Source organism: Hemibagrus wyckioides, linkage group LG25, assembly GCF_019097595.1.
Source record: "Hemibagrus wyckioides isolate EC202008001 linkage group LG25, SWU_Hwy_1.0, whole genome shotgun sequence".
Classification (NCBI taxonomy): Eukaryota; Metazoa; Chordata; class Actinopteri; order Siluriformes; family Bagridae; genus Hemibagrus; species Hemibagrus wyckioides.
The window spans coordinates 11,872,827-11,895,075 of record NC_080734.1 but is presented as its reverse complement, the minus strand read 5'-3'; the positions used below and the strand labels follow the sequence as shown (position 1 = coordinate 11,895,075).

Genomic DNA, 22,249 nt, shown 5'->3' with positions numbered 1-22,249 from the left:
AAATTATTGGCGTTCAGAAATGATGTTAAAAACTGTTAAAAACTTGCCACACATTGTAAGCTTGTAATAGTGTTAACAGTATGTGCACACTGCATGCAAACCTCCACTCCCTCCATCTCATTCATTAGACTTCATTCATGCATGTACTCTATTTTCTGCTTCTTATGCAAAGTCTTGCCAGTGTTACTTTATTCATTACCTGGCCATTCATTTCAGTACCATGTACATGTTTTGATTATTCTATCTGTCCTTGACTTTTTGCCTGACTCCCTCTACATTAACCAGTTTTTACTTTTACCTAATGATTTGAAAATGTTTGCTTGACACTAAGAGACTATTTTTTAGCTTTACACCATATAAATACATATCAAGCAGTGATGTGCTTTAACTATATATGATATAAGTAATGTTTTTGTGTATATTTTTGGTGAGATATCATGCACCATTAAAACTATTTGCAGCTCATTTGGCAAATCATTTCGTTTCTTGTCTCAAACCACATGCAGGGGCGGACTGGCCATCAGGAGCACCGGGACATTTCCCGGTGGCCTGACGGTCATTCTGACCTGCCGCCGTACCTACACACGCGCATCTACAGAATGGCTAACTATTGCATAATAAGTCCACTTTGTGCAAGTTAATGGTGTTCACAAAATATATTTTTAAAAAATATATAGTGACAAGTTTTTGAAAGAGCATGTTGCAACATCTTAGTAAATGACAAACTTGCACACTGTTTTAGAGATGGGGATACAGTATTTTCTAGTGCCAGATTTGACCAGGAATTTCTGAGGAAGGAAGCAGCAGCTGCACAACTGCTGCAAGTGCTCCTGCTGCTGAACTAGAGGTGGTGGGCAGTTCAGGGTTTGAGTCAGAGCAGGAACCTTCAGGTAAAGTTTAAGCTCAGCAAAACTAAACATGCAAGCTCTACTCTTAGAACAATATGTGCTTTTATGATTTATGAGACCATCAGTAGTAGGACTGTAATCATGGGGCCATACCATTGATGGCTGCATAATGAATATAAGTATATATTATTGAATGTTTATTTCATATTGCAGAGCAGCTAGATGTGCAGAGTGAGAGAGAGAGAGAGAGAGAGAGAGATTCAGGGAAAGATGAAAGAGACAGTGAAAGCCTTGATAATCCATTTGATTATTTTGCCTATCCTCAGTCCAAGGATTTTGATTTATTTACTACTGCTAATCACTTACTGTTTACTCTTACTGGTCTGTTCTTATGCCATTGAGTGAACATTGTTATCTGTTACTTACACTGTCGTAGCTTTTGTTAAGTTTGTGTTTGTTATACTTTTGATATACTGTACTTGATCATTGGAAATACATCATATATACACTATATTGCCAAAAGTATTCGCTCACCTGCCTTGACTCGCATATGAACTTAAGTGACATCCCATTCCTAATCCATAGGGTTCAATATGACGTCGGTCCACCCTTTGCAGCTATAACAGCTTCAACTCTTCTGGGAAGGCTGTCCACAAGGTTTAGGAGTGTGTTTATGGGAATTTTTGACCATTCTTCCAGAAGCGCATTTGTGAGGTCACACACTGATGTTGGACGAGAAGGCCTGGCTCTCAGTCTCCGCTCTAATTCATCCCAAAGGTGTTCTAACGGGTTGAGGTCAGGACTCTGTGCAGGCCAGTCAAGTTCATCCACACCAGACTCTGTCATCCATGTCTTTATGGACCTTGCTTTGGTCACTGGTGCACAGTCATGTTGGAAGAGGAAGGGGCCAGCTCCAAACTGTTCCTACAAAGTTGGGAGCATGGAATTGTCCAAAATGTCTTGGTATGCTGAAGCATTCAGAGTTCCTTTCACTGGAACTAAGGGGCCAAGCCCAGCTCCTGAAAAACAACCCCACACCATAATCCCCCCTCCACCAAACTTTACACTTGGCACAATGCAGTCAGACAAGTACTGTTCTCCTGGCAACCGCCAAACCCAGACTCGTCCATCAGATTGCCAGATGGGGAAGCGCGATTCGTCACTCCAGAGAACGCGTCTCCACTGCTCTAGAGTCCAGTGGCGGCGTGCTTTACACCACTGCATCCGACGCTTTGCATTGCACTTGGTGATGTGTGGCTTGGATGCAGCTGCTTGGCCATGGAAACCCATTCCATGAAGCTCTCTGCGCACTGTTCTTGAGCTAATCTGAAGGCCACATGAAGTTTGGAGGTCTGTAGCGATTGACTCTGCAGAAAGTTGGCGACCTCTTCGCACTATGCGCCTCAGCATCCGCTGACCCCGCTCTGTCAGTTTACGTGGCCTACCACTTCGTGGCTGAGTTGCTGTCGTTCCCAAACACTTCCACGTTCTTATAATACAGCTGACAGTTGACTGTGGAATATTTAGGAGTGAGGAAATTTCACGACTGGATTTGTTGCACAGGTGGCATCCTATCACAGTTCCACGCTGGAATTCACTGAGCTCCTGAGAGCGACCCATTCTTTCACAAATGTTTGTAAAAACAGTCTGCATGCCTAGGTGCTTGATTTTATACACCTGTGGCCATGGAAGTGATTGGAACACCTGATTCTGATTATTTGGATGGATGAGCGAATACTTTTGGCAATATAGTGTATATACATATATATATATATATATATATATATATATATATATATATATATATATATATATTTGGACATTTTAATGTGTGTCTCTTATTATCCCTTTTTTAAAAGTGTAAGCCAATTTGATATTTTTCTGTGGTGTGTAGTATAGATGGTGTATTCCTAGTGAGTTTTTGAGGGTTCATTTTGGCCTAGTTATTCATTTATAGCCTACAAGATTAGCAGTCTGGTGGATTACATGAATAGGCTGGCGGTGACGGCAGCAGCAAAGGTGGCCTGGGATGGAGTCAAATTCCCTGCCTAAATTATTGTCCCAGTCCGCCACTGGCCACATGTATACTGAACAACAAATAAACTTATTAAAATGCAGTGGCTACAGACAGGATACAAATTATAGGACAAATCATTATTTTGCTGATATGGTTTGATTGCATAGAACAAAGTTCTATGCCTTATGGTAGTGTATATCTATATGAACAGAATGCATCTCATATGCTATGACCTTCACAGCCACCAGACTGCGACCCCTATGGGAGATTTTGGACAGCACTCTCCACCACCATCATCAAAACAGCATCTGAAGCAATATATTTAGACAGGATGGCATTCATCCCCACAGTACACTCCTCCACAGACTTAGAGCCTGTCTATGCTGGTCTAGTTGCTTGTGGTGACCAAGCACCTAAATAAGACTAAATATGCTTATCTCTTGTTGGCATCTGTATATGGAGGCCGACATTACATAGAACAATGCATTCGCATTTTTAAAAACTTTGTCCTGCCACTTATTTACTCTTCCATAGACTTATAGACAAAGTGGAATGTTCATGAGCATATAGTTCACTTGATCAGATGTCCTTCATGAATGATGGACTTGTTCACTAACCAGCTGAAGACTACCAGAGACGCATCTCACATACACAGAAACCATTTTTCCAGTATTATAGCAAAACAGGACCTAAGGTGTAATGAATTGTAATGATATTTTTGGAGTTGTTTTGGTTTTAGACACCCAACCTGTGGGCTTGAGCAGAGAGATGTGTGTAATGTTTTGAGAATGTGAACTCCGTAGTGGGAGTGCTTGCTAACAATGGCTAATAATCATCAATGTCATAAATAACAGAATGGAGGTGGAGCTTTGCCATAGTGTTAGACTAACATTTTTTAGCATTTTCTGCTTTTTTCTGGGCATTTGTGGGCTACATTTGTCGTGACATTCTCCCCGCTGCTCAAACAAAATGACCTAAACTCACCTGATAAAAATGAAAACCATCTCCAGTTGACCATTAATCTCGGCTCCTGTCAAATTCAGGCTGAATATCAGTAACTTCAGACCCCTAAAGCAGGAATACAAATAAATCTTGGAGTTACAGAGCATAGAGATAAATTGCTCTGAGAGCTCCACAGTCATGACTCATAACTCATAACCCTTTTTCAATCTCTCTGTACACTACAAAAGTTTTGAAACATGCAATATGCCACTAATGAAAGTATTATTATGAAGATTATATTATTATGTAATTTAAAATGGAAGTGCATTATTCAGATAGTAAATTAGTTCAATTTCATCTGATATGAAAACAAATTTTATACTATACAATTTTACTTTGAATATAAATTTTAAATGAAATGATATGTCTCAAACAAGACTACTCCAAAATAAGACTTTATTGTGTGTTTTTATTGGCTGTAAGCAGTAAAGCCTAACTCTAGAGTGTTTAAAAAAAATGACAACAAAGCCCCCCCCATGGTCATTGTAAAATATTGTAGTGGTTGTTGTGGATTATTGTTTCTTTGGGGCTGTATTCCAGCTCGTGATCCTGGGTTACTTGCAAAGACTGAAGGCAGTAACTCTGCTAAGCACTTTCATTTGACAAGATTTTTCTAGGATACTTTACCCTGAAGCCAAGGTATATAATTTTTGTTTCTGGACAGATCCAGCTTTACATCTGACTGATCTTTTATCATTTGAAACCTTGTCATTTACAATAGCTAATAAATGAAATAGAAAAACAACACACTTTGGGAAATCCTTTTAATTTGTGCAATTTAACTCAAATTTGAGTAGCAATGCCTTAGAAAAAAACAGTTAAATTTACTTACATATTATGAGACTAGTCCTTTATGTGTAGAAATTGTTACTATGCTTTTCTTAAAAAATCTTACTCCAATATTTTTTCCGTGTAGGTTATTTAAAATATTTGAAAAGCTGAGATACATAAATGTATATAGCTGAACAGATTAATTACACTAAAGTTTATAGGAATGGCTGAAGAAGGGATTTTACTTTGAGTGACTTCATATTAGATCGAAGTCAGTGATAGAGTTCAAATGGTGTTTCTAGGGACTGGGGATAAAAGATGACTCGTTTTTGCATTAATTTTGAAATATTTTATGTGAAATATTTTTAGTTTATGTGAAAATGTGCTGTTGATTGTATGCAAATGAATGCAGCCATACTGGAGTATTTCATTTCTAATAAAAGGCAGCTCAGAATAAAGGACAGGGCAAGTAATGAGGTTTTTATTTTATTTAATGAATCTGAGAAACGTGTTTGAATTCTTTTGTATTAAGACTTTGATTTATAATACATTTCATTTAGCAGCTTTAATACCACATTGCCCAGAACCACCCCTCCTAGCATTAACTCTGAGATGCCCTACATTAAATATAGATGCTACATGAATACTACATAAACCTTAATTGATGGCTCGATTTTTTTTCTCCCCTTTGCTCAACCAAAGACATTTTTCCTTCTGTATTGTCATCATGAGTATTAGTGTATTACTCTTTCTTTTACATTAATGATTAAGTACCTGATCCTTTATCTGAAACGTTTGATGCCCCTTATGTCAGACATACAAGATGTGATCCACCTCATCATACCCCAGTAGAAGGAACTACTGGAGAAGTGGATGTAATTATCTCCTTTTTAAAGCAATAGCTCTTACAAACACTACATACTACAAGTGTGTTTGATCATGAGACATGGTCGGTGGTTAAGTTTGGCTTGACAGTAGTTAGCTGTTCAATGTAACTATAAAGCAAATGTAGCAAAACATTGATGGAGTTTAAAGGAACCCAATGGAAATTCAGTGAAATGTGTAATTTTTTATGTACCAGTCTGGATGATCTTGACATGCTGAGCTGTATTATTGTAAGATAGTATAAGTATACTTAAACGGTGGTACGTTTATTCATCATTTTATGGTTTTCAGTTTTCATCCAATTGAAATTCAGCACACTGAGGACAGATCTTTGGCATTATTTGGCTGCATTGTCTACTGCACAGTTTCCCAGTGGAGTGTAGCACAGTAAAAACAATTTGACAACAAACCTACAGCATACCCAAGTGATTTTTAACACATTAAACACACCATCACAGCATTGCTAATTTCAGGGCAAGCAAGAATTTGACAGTTGTGACTGCAGTACAATGGCAGCTTGTGGACAGGATGGTGGTTGTGGGTGGACACTGACAGACAGCAGCCAGGTACTTTCATTCAAAGTGAAATAGTTATGAGTTAAAAATTATTTTCATGATAAGGGCCTCAGGTGACTATTTCAAATTCCAAGCTAAATCTGGGTTGTAGCACCGGGCTGCCGATTTAGACTAAAGATACAGACTTTTGTAACATGTACAGTACATTCTTTTTATTTTTATGTAGGAGACAGTGAGGGCTAGCCTTGACAAGCCACTTTCATACATATATAATCAGCCTGAAACATGACCAGCTCACTGGGAGTTAGGTCCTCCCAGTTTCCACTGTGAAACTGCCTCACACTTTTTAATGAATTTTATACATCACTTGCTCATAGCACTTTTTTTTTGAAGCTGGGTCAAATAGAATCAAAACAAAACACTGTGATGATGAAAACAACAGCACAGGCATAAACAGGAAATGGAGCAAAGAAAAGTGAAGCTTCTCTCACTTGTGTAATAACCTGTATCAGAGGTCATTATTGCTTTTAATGTACTGTATCTGTATTTATCCCATGATTTCAGGGTGCACAGTAACACAAAAAGATTTAAATATCTGTGACCCAGCACAGGAAAATAGGTCTATAAATAATAAGCTGCTCTTCTGATGTGTGCAGGAAATTGCATTTGATTGGACATTTGATTTTTTTTTTTTATAGCATTCAAGACAAAATGAATATAATCATGACCATTTGATAGATTCCAGGTTGTACTTGGAATCTTTTTTATCCTTTCTTTTTTGTCCGGTTTGTGGTAATGTTTAAGGTGTGTTATTTATTTAATTACTCTATTTTCCCTTATACTGAGACTGAGACAAGGAGAACCTTAAAATTACACTTTCATAATGCGTGCAAGCAGCAATGCCATCTGTTACTAATTTGTCATTTAAATAATTGGCACTTGTCACTAGAGGTGGCTTTAAAGACATCATATTTTATTTTATTTTTATATTTAGGAGCTTCATCAACAATTAATGAGCTTTGTGACATCATCCAACTACACTTCATCCAATCGCATGTAACCCCAGCAAAGATGTATGCAAACGTCAAAGAAGAATACTTTTGTGGCTTAGCTAAATAGTAACACTGATCTACTGTAACACAAGATGTCTAGGTCATTGTACAGCAAACTTATTTTGTGTGAGTTATCATAAACAATAACATCACTGAATATTGATTCCAGGCCACATTTTGGAGACGGAACTGTTTCTGTTGTCCAGGAATTTGGTCTACTATGGTCAAATAACTAATGCAACAGGCATCAGAGCTGGAAACTACATAGTTTATAGTGTCTGATGCTGTCTATCAGCAGCACTGATATTACACCACTTAAACTTCCCCAAATCAGTATTCAGACAAACATCTTTTAGAATGTCAATGAAGTCCTGCTGTGACAGCAGGACTTCAACAGCTTATGACTGCTAATATTATAATTATGTTTGCTTAGTTCCAACTTAAGAGACAACCCTTTCTGGGTAAGTGGTTAATTTGTGCCACCACTTTCAGGATAAGTTGTAGTGATTTTTGACACATGGCTTGCACATCCATATTTACATTATTTCAGAACAACACACACACACACACACACACTCATACACACAGTTAGGTAAAATGGCTAAGATAACTAAGGGCAAGTATAGATCCATTTCAAGCTGCTTGCCTTTTCTATGGCAGTTGTGTGAAATCAAGCACGGTTAAGTACATAAAACCAGGCAGTGTGTAGGTGGCTCGGCATTACTTGGCACTCTGCCATTGACACAAGGCCTGATAGCCAGTCCTGGAGGAGCTTTTGGTGTGAAGAATCTGTGAGCACTTCCAAGCTGATGGCAAGAAGGCACTAGATCAGATTTCTTCTGCTGTAAAAACACAAAAATGTTTATCATGAACATTCAGAAAGAAGCAGACATGAAGACTGGCTTAAATGCTAAGACCAGCCTGAGGGGAGGAATATTTAGAATGGCTCACACACTTTGACTTATAACAAGTCAAACTTACCAGCTCAGACATGATAAGTCCTTAAAGGAGACAAAGAAGATCTGCTTCATCCTCGCCACCCGGCAAGCTGAGGTTTAAACATGGGCATTAAATTCAGATAATGAAGATCAGGATCCTTCTCTCTCAGATCATCTTCCACCATAACTATTCAGGTATTCAGATTAAATATGGATTCAGTGCCTCTGCTTATAAAAATGCTTCAGAAATGACTGCTCTAATTTCTGGTATCATTATTTTTCTTAATTTAAATCCATCACTGATAGTCTTTCACATCTGTGCTGGATTTGAAAATAACTCAGAAAGAACTGACATGAAACCAGCACTACTGGACCTAGTGCTATTTTACTACATTTAACATGACTTTATAAGGCATCATAATGCGACAGCTTGCACTTTGCTGTGATCCATGTCTAATGTAACTAATCCACTAATCCTTATGCTTTCTCAACATAAGTATTTACTCTGCATATGCATTACCAAATAACATGTAGGAATCTATTAAAATGAAGGAATTTGACATGGGCTAAAAATAGTTATTGCAAATTCAAAATCTTTCTGAATTATAATTTTTTTTTGAGAAATGTGAGTAAATCATTGTGTCTTATTTGCTTCATTTGTGTTTGGGAACTTTCTGATTACTCATCCTCATCCATCTATCTATCTTTTTTCTATGCCACTTATCGTGCACAGGGTCACTGGGAACCTTGAGTCTATCCCAGTGGACTGGGGGCACAAGGCAGGAGACACCATACACACATACTCACAGTCACACATATACTTACACCCTTATCCATACACTATGGACAATTTAGAGATGCCAATCAGCCTACAACACATATCTTTGGACTGATGCACAGAGAGAACATGCAAATTCCATCCACACACAGTGCTAAGGCCAGAATCATCCCCTAACCAGAGGTGCAAGCAAACGTACTAAACATTTAAAAATGTAATATAAAATAATGATAATATTTAATAATGTAATAAAGAGACTACAGGTTGTGCTGCACAAAAAAAATTCTTACAGTGTATGATATGGCTTTACAAATTAGCTTTTAATGACCTGCTGATATGTGAAAAAAAGAAAACAATATTTAAACCGTTGTATGTTCTTATCATACCTAGCAAGCTGTTCGCTCTGCCATAAGCTTCTGCACTTATGACTCACCTCCTGCTGCTGTGGATAATCGCACAAGGATACCCTAGACACTTGCACCACCAAAAGACTAACAATACGATCACACAGAGTGTTCCATATGCTTTCAACATATTTACTACTGATTGCCTTTCATATATTTAAGTGTACACTGTAATGATTTATAATCCCACTATCTGGTGTCATCCAGAAGAGGATGGGATTCCTTTTAAATCTGGCTCCTCTCAAGGTTTCTTCCTCATGTCGTCTCATCGCTGTTTCTTTGCCACTGTCAAAGCCTCTGGCTTGCTTCTTAGAAATCCAGGTCTGAATCTGGATTGAAATCTTCTGTAAAGCTGCTTTGTGGCAATCTCTATAGTCGAAAAGGGTTATAGAAATAGAAATTGATGGACCCTAATACGCAAAAATTCACAATAAATCAATAGAAAAAAGTAACTTCACTTCACAAGTTGCTTTCCTTCGTATTTTCCACAGAATTCACAGCATAGGCGTGGACAAGTGATAGAGAAGGCTGGCGAGAACATCAATTCACTTTTCAACACAGAGACTGGAAGTCAGCCCTATAATAAAATTTGCAATATCTGTCTCAAAGGGCCCGATCTGATCTCTCAATTGTCTGGAGATGCCAGTATATAGAAATTTGACATAAATAGTTTTTTATCTAAAACTATTAAATAGTAAAGGCTTAAATAGTCATTACCATTATCCAAAAATGTATTTTTTTTTTATTAAAAAGGGAAATTAACAGCTTCAATCTTGTTAAAAATTATAATGCATTCTCCAAACTCTTAAAACAATGCAGTCTATCTGCTTAAGGTGTAGATAATGTGCCATTGCACCCAAGTACAGAGACACATTGTGCAAATCAGTCAAGTCAAGCAATAACATCACCCTGTCACTCCCCCTGCACTACCCTCCACCTTCACCACCCACGCCACCACTCCCCCTGCTATTCATACCACTACATAAGCTATCTGACAGTGTAGCAGCCAAGAATTTTGGTGGACTAGATATGATTTAATGCAATACATGTGCCATATAGTATGTATGTAATGATAATTTCATGACTAGAATAGATAGAGAAGAAATAGCATCTATCGATTTTCATACCATAGAATCTTGCAGACAGATGAATAACATTACTTACTATCTATAGATAAAAAAGTCGATCTAATCCTGCAAGAGACATTTTTCCCAACAATAAACACAAACTAACCTGTGGTGTAAGTGCAGTATGAGCATATTGATATTAAAGTGCATTTTCAACATCCACCTCATATGTTGCCAGGATAGTCTCTGAATATACCGCTACCCCGTATTCTCATTAGATATCAGTGAGACGATTCTAAATATATCATTTCATTATCACATATGTGGAATTAATTGGAGCTTAGAGCTCTATGGCAGTTATACAGTGCCTCATGACATTTATGGAGCTTCACAAGCCTGCACTGGCACTAGCCGAAAAGCAGATCCCATATTTGTCTATCCTTGAAATGCAGCCATCTATTTTTTCCCATTTGATATGAACACAATGTCCAATTATCCACATTTCACTAATACAAGAGAGATGATAATGTGGACTACTCTGCATTTTAATTTTTATTACCTCTATTTAAGCAGATAAACCCAAAATTTAGCTGTTTTTTTTAACCAGGAAAAAATTATCTTAAAAAGGAAAATTCAGTTAAGTATGAAAAAGATTGTAGATTTCTAGATACGTCTTAACTACTGGTTTCAGGGAGAGCTATTGTCAGATCAAATATGATAGTCTATATGGTTGTGCCCAGACCACTCACAGAAAATGCACCTGTCCCTCATCTTCTGTTCAGTTCTCTACACATGCTCTGACATGTACAATGTTTTTTCTTGTTGTAGCTGGTGTTAAAACATGATCTGAGCCGCCCAAAGTCACAGTCTTGCTCGGTGATGTGAATGGAGTGTATACACCATGACACGATGCTGGCTGGCCAAGAACCAGCTCAGTGCTGCAGTGACGAAACTTGGCCAGGGTTGTGTCGCCCCCTTGTGAAGAACATGGAGATTACTTCAGTTGTAAATCTTGTATCTTAAAACAATCCACATGACAGCAAATACAAACAAAACACAATCAAGTTCTAACAGGCAGTTTTGGAGAACATTTACAAAAAGATATGTTTTCAAAATAGAGATGTGCCATGGGGAATGATATAGTAGAGGTAAAATGGCCTTAACACAGTACGAGTAACAGCACTGAATCAACAAGTGGAAGCACAGCAGGAGTAAGGCTATACTGAAAGGGGCATTTAAGTAGCCTATCAACATCACACCACTTACCATAGGGTTTAGTGAAAATAATGACAACACTCATGAAAGCACAACATGAAAATGACGATGTTATCCATTATAAAATAAGATTAAACATTTAATGGAATGTGTGCTGATGGGATTATGCTTTAGCCAGTACTGTAGATGCCAGATGCCAGATGGTGTCTGGAGTGGTGCATATCAAGAGACCCAAATAAAAGTGACTTTGAATTCTTGGAAAAGCTTTTACTTTAAACTAGTTGGCTTAATTTATGCATAATGCCAATGATTAGGCTGTTTCTACAAGAAGGGATGATTTCATATCAAACTGTGCATTTGAAAGAATAGACATTATTTTGACAAACTTTCAGTCATGACCAAAACAAGACCAGTAAGACAGAGACAAGTCAAAGTCAATCTAGAAATAATCTGGTTTCAAATCCAGACTGGACTTGAGACCTTCAGCCCTATGCAGAACACACAGCATGAGTAAAACTACAAATCCACTCAGTATGAGGAAAAACACAGAATCAGCTTAATAAAGATAACACTGCAGCAACATTGTATGAAAATCGGCAGCAGATAACTCAGAACCAGAAGCAGCACTACTTAAAAACAGCACAGGAACAGAAATCAGCAGTGTGGAAAAGAAACACCAGCAAGAGGCTGAGTATAAAATTAGTTCAGAATTATAGAGCACAATATTGTACATTAGTACATTAGCACATCTAAACATAATGGTCAGACATAGTATCTCTCATAGGGAGGGGGAGAGAGAGAGAGAGAGAGAGAGAGAGAGTATTCAGTTAATAATTATATGTAGGAAGAAATATGCCTATATTTGCAAGCATAAATATCAAAGTGTTTAAAAAACTAAACTGATAAAGAAAAAAATTAAAACAATTTATTGTATTATTATTGTTTATTGTATGTTTATACTTCAAAAGGTTTATAATGTTGTTTCTGTTTCTGTGATGAGAGAATACAGTCTCCCTACAAAACCCCTACAAAAAGAATACAAAACCATTTCAAACAAGCATTATTTGTATGCCATTGTGCAGTTCATTTCTACTGTGGGCCTCTGTACCTCCCGAAGAAGAGGATGCTTTTAGTGGGGTTGTGTCTGATGAAGAATAGGAAGGGGTGGTCTGCCATGAAGTGCTCCTCTCGTGCCATGCATAATGCAATCAATACAGCTGTGGCTGCTGCTGCTTCAGTGCCTTCCTCATTAACCTCTACAAAAGCTTTGTGTGCCACTGAAGACACAAAAAGACCTCCTTCGCTGCTCATGCCCGTCAGGTCTGCAGCATTGGCTTTAAACAATGATCTCATGCCCATTTTATCCAGGATACCCTCCAAAGAGTACTGCTCTTCCAGCTTGAATTTTGGCAAATGGACATTGATATCAGTCCACCTGTCCATCTTCTCTGGATTTGTCCACTCAAACAGTTTGTCCACTGTTAGTTCACTTTCCAGCTGTTAAGAAAGAAAAGCACTGTCAGGTGCTAGTGAGACTATGGTGATACAATTTTGGTATAAGAGTAATTTACTGCAATAAATGCCAATCTTCAGATCATTAACAATTAGCAGGAGAAAATATAAATCTTGAGGAAGTCTGTGCTGACCTTGTGCAGAGGGTCTGAGCCATCCTGAGACTCCTCAGGCAAAAGCACCACCATGCTGAGTTCCTCTTCTTCATACGGTAAATCCAGCACCTGCAGCCTGTACTCATCGACGTAGTTGAAAAGGAATTTCTTTGTCTGGTACATCATCTGCACAGGCTTTGTCTCTTTCTAATAAAAAGTACAAAAACAGTAATAAGTACACAGTACAGAGAATATGTATTATTGTCACTATGATGTGAATGTGTTATGTGACTTCCACCTGATTTATCTTAAAGGGCATCTCTTTAGTGTGTTCAGTATTAAACACATGCTTCCATTTTCCCTTGAAATAAATAGCATTCACCAGGGCAAGTCGAGTCATTTCTGTGACCATCCCTGGCTGCACAACATCTTTGATTTTACCTAAAACCACAGTCAACGACAACCTTTTAAGACCTGAATTATGTGCTTTACAGTATGTTGTAGATTTTGAGAGAATATGTATGTGTGTAAATGAATTTGGTTCTTACCCTCAGTTTTCTCTTCCACCCATTGGTTAATGAGCTTTCTTGACTCCTCTGATGAGCCAATAAAGTCTACTGCCTGCATGTCAGCTTGGTACAACTTCTGAGTGGAGTCCACAAATTCCTGCATCAAACGGAACAACACACTCAGGAAACAAACATGTATAAACACCTGAGTACAATTCTCTCCTCTTTCAGATTTCCTCTCTATATCATTATACAAAAATTGGCTTAGATGTTGATTTGCAGAGGTAGTTGGGGATCGGCTGTTCAGTATTGACTATTCAGTAGCCCCTATGAAAAAGATTCAAGGGTGTGAAAGATTCATGGATGTGAAAGCTTCGATCAACTCCAATATGAAGTGACTGATTTGCCAATTCTAGCTTAAAGGTCACCAAAGAATTATTCATGTCAGATGAACCATCAGCTTTCACCAGCAAGGCATCAGTATGTCTGCAGTTAGCACTGGGTTACTTCGGGTGGATCCTTTTGGTGTCCAGCCTTCTAGCTAAGGCTCAAATTATACTGGATCAATGTTAAGCTGATGGCCAGTGAAAACTGAAACATAGCTGCTGATGGAAGAGTTTTCTGGATGTGGAACAGATAAAACATCATTATGCTCCTCTGCTTCATAAACCATATTATATAGCTTCAACCCTAAAATTAGTGAATTTACCCAAGCTTTGTTTGACCAGGCATGAAAGTTTATGGTTAGAAGCCTACTTAGGTTGAAACTGAGGCTAATAGATTTGGGTAAGTGGCCGTATTAGAATAAATGCATGGTGACTGAATGCAATCATTAGCTACAGGACTGGGTGCAATCATTAGCTACAGGTCCTCAAGCCAATTGAGCAAGGGATTTCTGAGTCAGTTGTTGTTTGTGAGAAGAGCAGATGAGGTAAACACAGGACAGATCTAGTGTGGCAGAGTCTGATCTGTTAGCATGGCTATACAGTGATTATAAAGAGTTAGCAGAAGAAACATGAAACATGAATCTTTTGTTTAATGAAGAATTCTCGAAACTAGCATTTCTTTTTCTTCTTTGTAAATCAAAAAGTCAAGTCTGTCTGCAAAACTACTTAAACAGTGATGGAGAAAACCATTTTAAGTTGCTGAACGCTGTAGCACTGCATATTTTTTGTCACCTTACACTATGTTAAGATTCACTGTTACAAACACAGATCTCTAGGACCTAATTTGCCCTTTACTGACAGATCAAATATTCTAGTCATTTTTTTTTGTAACAAAACCAAACCAAAATGAAAGGAACAGTTTTGAAAGTCTTACTGCTAAGAAATTGAAAGTCTTCTCTCCATAAAGCCTGTTGGCCAGTCGTAGGATGTAGGAGGCTTTGGGGCTGTTTATTGCAGAGTTGAGGGTCTTGAAAAGGTTGTGAACATCAGGGACTGAGCTGAAGGACAAAACCTGCAATGTGCAACAGAGCCATAAACCATAAATAGTTCCACAGTGTCTATGTGCCAAACTATTTTCACACTCCTTAAATAAACCTTAATAACAATAAAAAAAAACTGCATAAATTACAATTCTATGACAATGAAAGCTGCTTAAATATGATTTTTTTAACATCGCTCAAGAAAATGTAATACTACATGAAATACACAGATTACGTAGCATGACATGGTTCACTGAGAGTCTGAACAGGTGTGGTCTCATTAATCTCACTGTATAACACCCTGGATATGGCAATGCAAACGTTGTTTGAGTCTAAAGTTCGTTGCCAAGCTGTAAATTTTATGTATGCGGGTTTGCACAGTTTTATATAGGGCTGTATATTGCAAAATACATCAGCCATTATCACAGCATTCAGCATAAGACCTGTGAATGTCACAAAGATCCTGTGTACAAGATGTTTTGCGTGGGCATCGGAATGAATCACCATTCACATGACCCAAGAAACCAACATCATGTTAATCCAACATCACCGAGATTTGATTTAGCTTTATACAAGACATTTTGCAATCACGTTAACTAGCAGTATAGTGACAATCGGGGCGGACTTAACCAATAAGCGAAGTAGGCAGCCGATTAGGACCCCGGGGAATTAGGGGGCCCCGACCAATACCAAGAAGCCTATATAAATCATGTAGTACTTATTACTTTTTTTATCATATATTGTATGGTCTGTGCATAGCCATTAAGATTTTAACGTTATTATTACATCTTTTCAAATGCGCCCCCCCCCATGATTCATGAATAGTGGAACGTTCCTATCGTACTGCACATGCACGAGATTCCCATACCTGGAATCGCTTAGGGCCCCCAAATCAAAGTCCGCCCCTGGTGACAATTTTCATTCCTGGTTTTATGCATGAACTTAAGATAAATGTTCATACTTTAGCCATTTCCTCAGCTGTAGCTCCTCGGGCTCCTAAGTAGACCATACTGAGTGCGGCGCTGATGCTCAGCGGGGAAAAGAACAGGTTTCCATCCAGGTTAGAAGCGCTTATGGCCCGGTACAGGTCCAGCGCGAAGGCACTGTTAGCGCGGCTCAAACTCTCCATCTTTGATATTTTTGATGAATCTAATACAAAGCACATCCAGTTAATTCAACAGACCAGAGTGAATTGCTAGCACAAAAACTCTAAATCCGTATATATAATGGTTTAAAATCACGATACTTTGAGAATTTAAGAAAGAAAAAAAAAAGATTTTCGGGAAAACATCTGCTGACGTCTATCCCACCGCTGCAATGCTTTCACATCATTTATTCATCTAACGGATTTCATCATCAAACAAGCATTAGCTGCAGTTACACAAAACAGTTCCCGTATGTTGGACACAATTTAGAGTAAACCCACCCACCCACTCACCCACCCGCACACACACACACACACACACTCAGTCTTGGGTTACGCAAGTGGAATGCTGAACAGTGGAAGTTTCCATTATACAAATCGAGTCACGTAGCATGTGCAAGTCACAGACATGTCGCATCTAAACTTATTTATTCTAACCTTGAAATCTCCAGAGATCTGGATTTCGTTATACTTACAGAAGCTCCGTGTGAACAGTGCGAACACAGCAGTGGCTCCACCAGCTGTTATAAAGCGATGTGGTACACGCCCACATACAGTGTTCAGGAAGCGAGACAGAGGAGGCTGCAGAGAACTCAATGTGGGAGGAGCGCCAGTGACCAGGAAATTCAATAAAGAAGATAAATGAACTCCTAAACTGTAGTATGTTTATCTTACTAAAAAAATCAAAGGGAAATGGATTCAGATTTTTATTATTAGCTTACACAAATTGTTATTAATGGCACAAATTTAAACTTGTAACAGAGAAATTCTTCAAATCTGCCCAGTTTGGGTGAACCAACCATAGCACTTCATTCTTCATCTTGGCTGCCAGAAGTAGAAACATGAATTACATCTGCAGATTTTGTATCTCATTTGTCATAAGGTTTGATGTGTGATGCTTTCGGTTGTAAAGAGTGGATATGTGAATATCTGTATCCTTCCTGTCAGCTGGAACCAGTCATCAGCATAGCATTTTCACATGAAGAACTGTGACTGGCTTGTTTCTTTTCTTTGGATTTGTTTTGTTTGTGCACCATTTTTTTGTAAACTCAAAAACATCCCAGGAGATCAGCAATCTTTGAAATACTCAAACCAGGCAAAATCTGGCAAAAGTAACCCTGCTATGGTGAAGGTCACAGAGTTCTCACTCTGTTTTTTTTTTGGTGTAAACATTAAATGAAGCTCTTGATCTGTATCTGATTTTATGCATTGTGATGTTATGTCAGGTTAGTAATCTGTTAATAATACAAATGATAGCTCAATAGGAAGAGAGAATTTCCTGTAACCTGTGACCATTTTCAATAGAATAAAGAGGAATAGAGTAAATTGATTGAGGCTACTCACTTTCCACAAGCCTGGTCAGTGTTGCTATGGATCTGGAGTCTATCTTAGGAACCCATGCCAGACTGGAATACACACACACATTAACACCTAGTGCCAAATTATTTGTAGCCAATTCACCAGCATGCACAGAAATGCCACACAGACTGTAACCCAAGCTCAGTATCAAATCTGGGACCCTGTAAGCTGTGAGGCTTAGACTACTTGTATAAATGGAGAGTGTTACAGTTTAGGATATACTGTTTATAATCAGTTTGTTTGAATTCGGCAGTCAGAATGAATTCATTCAGATTGGCTTAAAAGAAACTTTGAATGCAAATACAGCCAGTGAAATATTATGATAGAGACATAGGTTTTCTGTGAAGAAGAAGAAATGCAGAAGAGCAGGTGTGGCCTGGCTCATGTGTACCTTATGGGTTTGGTTATTGTTATGGATGGGTGAAACTACATATTTTCATTTGTTCACATAGAAAAATCAACAGTAATCCAACATTGCTACTCGTAAAAGTGATATTGGGTACGGAAAAAGAGATATTTAAAGTGGTGAGATCTAAATCCCTATTGAATTGATCAGACACTTCAAGTGATATTCTGCTATTTAATGACCAGTCTATCTGGATAGTGCTTTCTGTATAAAAGGCGTCTTTGAGAGAGCTCAGTTCTTCTCATGAAACACCCACTTAACTCTATTTGTGTGTGTGTGTGTGTGTGTGCGTGTGTGTATCTACATGGGTGTGTTCTCTAGTTCAGTCAGCATGACTGATAACCTACATTGCTCATGATTATACATTTTACTGTGTTGGAATTTTACCCTTCTCATGACTTGTTATTATGTGTTATGTATCAACCGTCACAATACAGTGCATTGTTTTCATCATCACTATTTAATCAAGTAAAATAAATAATTATGAAAATAAATTGATTCAATATAGAAATGTTTTATATACTGCCATTATATAAATCATTATATATCATAAATCAATATTTTCTTTTTGCCATTATTTCCAGAGCAATTCAGGTGGTGGGTGAGTTTCTTAAAATATTAGAAATAATTAGAAATACAGATTACGGGAACCATTTCATACAAACATTTTATGTCTAAAACAGTATTGAGAAATGACAGAATTAAGACTTTATCCAGCTAAGCTCAGTCAGTGCCTGCTAACTCAATACAACTCTCTGATCAGACTTCATCAACTATGATGTTTGGACCTGCATAAGCTGAGGATTGTCGCACTTCTTGCTTGCTGGTACACACTTTAGAGAACAAAGACACAATACAGCAAGATGACATTGAATGAATGTTTATTTATTTAGGTGTGTTGAATCAGTGCTGAGTGTCCTGAGATGAACTGGAATTCCATTCAGAGTACATTCCTACCTCGCTCCCACTGTTCCCCGAATAAGCTCTGGCTTCACTGCGACCCTGACCAGGATAAAGCGGTTACTGAAGATGAATGAATGATTCACTACTGAATCACAAGCAGCACTTTGAAAGCAAAAACTCTGTTAAAATATTCATTCACCTCCTGCTGCCTGACCACATAAAATCAATGATTCTTGATCAGCTTTTTTTTTTCATTATATTGTGCAGTTGTTAAAAGAGGTGTTAAAACATCAGTACTGATTTAATCAGCTTCAATAGGATTACCTTAACCTTTATAGTGCCCAATGTTCAATTTGATGTTGGAAGGTTGAGTCAGTTTTCATGAAAAGTGCTTGTGTACAAGTATTTTGTGTATAAGCATTTTAAATGAAATGTTTTCTTACTTTGCTTTTAAGTAAAATAACAGATCTTTCAGTGTAGTTCAGAAAAAGATGACCACACAGAGGTCAGTATCGACATGATTTAGAGCAAAACATGTACAGCTATTCAAACCACATTAGGAATACTAAAGATTACACATGTAATTAGTTGACTTGCTGATGTACTACACAACATGCCATTCTAGCCATATTTAGTCCATAAAGTGATAGCAGCAGCGTGATAATGGTGTCTGTTTATTTGTATCAAGTGCTTGTTAGAAGAACAGTCAAATTTTAGCTGAATATTTAAATGCTCAGTAAATTTTCATTAATGTTGTCCTTGAAATTCACAAAACCAAGAAAAGTTATGTTTGTTTTCATACTCATAATTATTATCTTTTTTCTTTCCCAGCTCTTGATGGAGCCCTAAGCAGCTGCTCGATTTGTTTATGCCTTGGTGAGTTTTACCCAATGATACAAACATTTCCATTCATGCCGAATGTGATATATATGATTGGCATATATAACTTTGTTTTTATATATTCCTTTGCTGACAACAGAACTGAAGTTTCAGTTTTTATTTTCTGAATTGATATTTACATTAACTTAGCAACATTTCTTATCAGAACTGAATAGCTATATTCATAATTAACTCATGCAAACAATACACAATAAAGTTTGTTCAGCCAATCAATTTGTTGGGATAGTTAAAATAAAATTCACTCTAATAAATGTGTATATCAGTATTTATCATCAATATGTATTTTTAGTTATACAAAAATATTTTTAGATTTTTATATAAAATAATATATTTATTTAATATTTTATAATTAAAATCTGTGTGGTTTGGACGTCTTTCTTTTGCTAAAAGTTTACTACATTACAAACAATGTTATTTGCCCCGTGCTGTAAGCCTGAATAATCTGTATCTGTAGACCTTATCTCATTTGTTGAGTCCAGTGCTTGCTGTCTCCACTATTCAACAGTGAATGTCTCATTATGACATTAAACAGCATACAATCTTAGGCTCTATAGAGAAACCTAAATCTTATTGCTTATGTTTGAGAATATTAAAAAAAAAAATTCTTCTATTAAACACCATTTTAACTACACTATTAATGGCCTGCTGTGACATCAGCATGGCCAACACCCTCGAACTGCTCACAGCAATAACACAAATACAACACAAACCACAAATTTGCACCAGTATTTCTAAGCACACCACAAAATTTCAGAGTGTATATTTTCTTCAATACAGTCCACTATTTCTTGAAAAGCTGACCTGTCGAGTTTCTGTTTTAAGTTGCTGTTCAGCAGTGAACCTGAAGAGTTGTAGTGCATACACAGAAAAGTCATGTGTATAAGACAGCAGGGAAGTTCAGAGATCAAGGCCAAAGCCGTTGGCACCCACATGGACTAACCCCTAATTAGAGCACCATGCTGGAGAGGGACATTCCTCGAATGAGTGCCAGAGATTCATATAACAGCACTAAAGAGTTGACTTAATAAACGTATAATTATCAGCTTCATTTTTAAGCTCTTATAAAGTTTCTTTACAGAGACAGTACCACTTTCAGACTTATGCATCTGTGCTGAGGGTGTGACTATTACAAACATTGACACAAATATACAATCCAAGTAATTAAAAATCACAATGACAACAACAACAAAAATGCTATCAAAATGATTGTTTTTATATCTTTTAAATGGTGTAACCATACAGTAACACAATAACAGAAGCATATTAACAAATTGACAAATGTCTAAAAAACATCCTGCATGATACGACATGGCAGATCAAGAATATACTATATTATACACAATTTATAAGTATATGAACACAATTTTACTCACATTCAGGTTTTACCATAGAGTTCATGCGTAAATGTACTCAATACAATGATTTCCATGTATTATCTATATACCTTTATACACTTTATATACTTCCATTTCACTGAGTAGTAGTGGAGGGCAGAGCTGTGCTTTTCTCTTCCTGGTTTCATCCTCTTTGTTCTATATTACAGCCACTGAGTGAATTCAAGTCTCTTAATGTAGACTATATAATGTTGCTATAGTAAAAAACTGTTCCCCTAAGCATAATAAAATCAGAGGAGGTATACAATAATAGCCAGAGAGCTATCTACATTAGAACACCAAAAGTTAGCTACAAAGACATGACTAAAGTGGCATGCTTGTATTACACACTGACAGCACCATTTAGAAGTCAGATTAAGCCTGAAATAAATTCATCATATCAGCAGGGTTTTACTGTTTCAGCACCTCACACCAAGCACGTCATCTGCAGGATCTGTGTCTGTCTGCTGGCAAGCAACTAGTTTCAAGTGATTTTCATATGTTTGCATGTGTTTATCTGTTTTGCATGGGTGCATTAGGGCAACGGGGGAATGAAGATGTTACAGAGAAAAGACTGTTTTAAAATATGTACAAATTCACATACAATATCAAATCAGGTATTTTTCCTTGATTCATTCATTCAACAGGGATCAAGGCATAAGACTTTATTTGTTTCAGAATTACTTGGATACTGGATATTATTTTAATTATTAAGTATTTGGTGTTGTGATTGTCAGTACTGGACTGAGATTATTTCTTTGTGCTTTCTACTAAATACTCTGTGTGCATTACATTCACACAAAATCCATGCTTTTTTTCATTTACATAAAAATACCAAAGCATAAAATAGGGGGGAAAAGGGTGGGATTTGTTCCAAAAGCTTGAGTGTACCAAAATATAAGAGAGCTTTCTGACTTCTATTAGGACAAAATTGAAATGTATACACAGAGAAAAGAAGACAGACTAATAGACAAAGATAAGAGGCTAAAATACTTTATGAGAGACAACCAGCCTGGAAAAAATGACATGAAATAAAATGTCCAAAAAGGTTTTCTAAGGTCAGCTTGAATAATTAATGGGTCTTGGTTATGTAAAGGTTTCTGCTTGGATCCATCTATCATAGGGAAGAG

General features: G+C 37.3%; 1 protein-coding gene across 2 annotated transcripts; it reads right to left on the bottom strand.

Moving 5' to 3' along the window:
* Positions 1 to 11,275: 11,275 nt before the first annotated feature.
* serpinb1 (serpin peptidase inhibitor, clade B (ovalbumin), member 1) lies at positions 11,276 to 16,775 on the bottom strand. Of its 2 annotated transcripts, none has more exons than XM_058378464.1 (7): positions 16,655 to 16,775; positions 15,996 to 16,183; positions 14,929 to 15,066; positions 13,648 to 13,765; positions 13,398 to 13,540; positions 13,139 to 13,306; positions 11,276 to 12,989 (listed from the first exon to the last, which is right to left on the bottom strand). In XM_058378464.1, exons 2-7 carry the CDS (start codon positions 16,161 to 16,163, stop codon positions 12,582 to 12,584), a joined length of 1,143 nt encoding a protein of 380 aa, XP_058234447.1. In that variant the 5' UTR covers positions 16,164 to 16,183; positions 16,655 to 16,775; the 3' UTR covers positions 11,276 to 12,581. The 2 variants fall into 2 exon arrangements, with proteins under 2 accessions (XP_058234447.1, XP_058234446.1); XM_058378463.1 differs by lacking the exon at positions 16,655 to 16,775 and adding an exon at positions 16,281 to 16,299.
* Between the last annotated feature and the right edge of the window lie 5,474 nt (positions 16,776 to 22,249).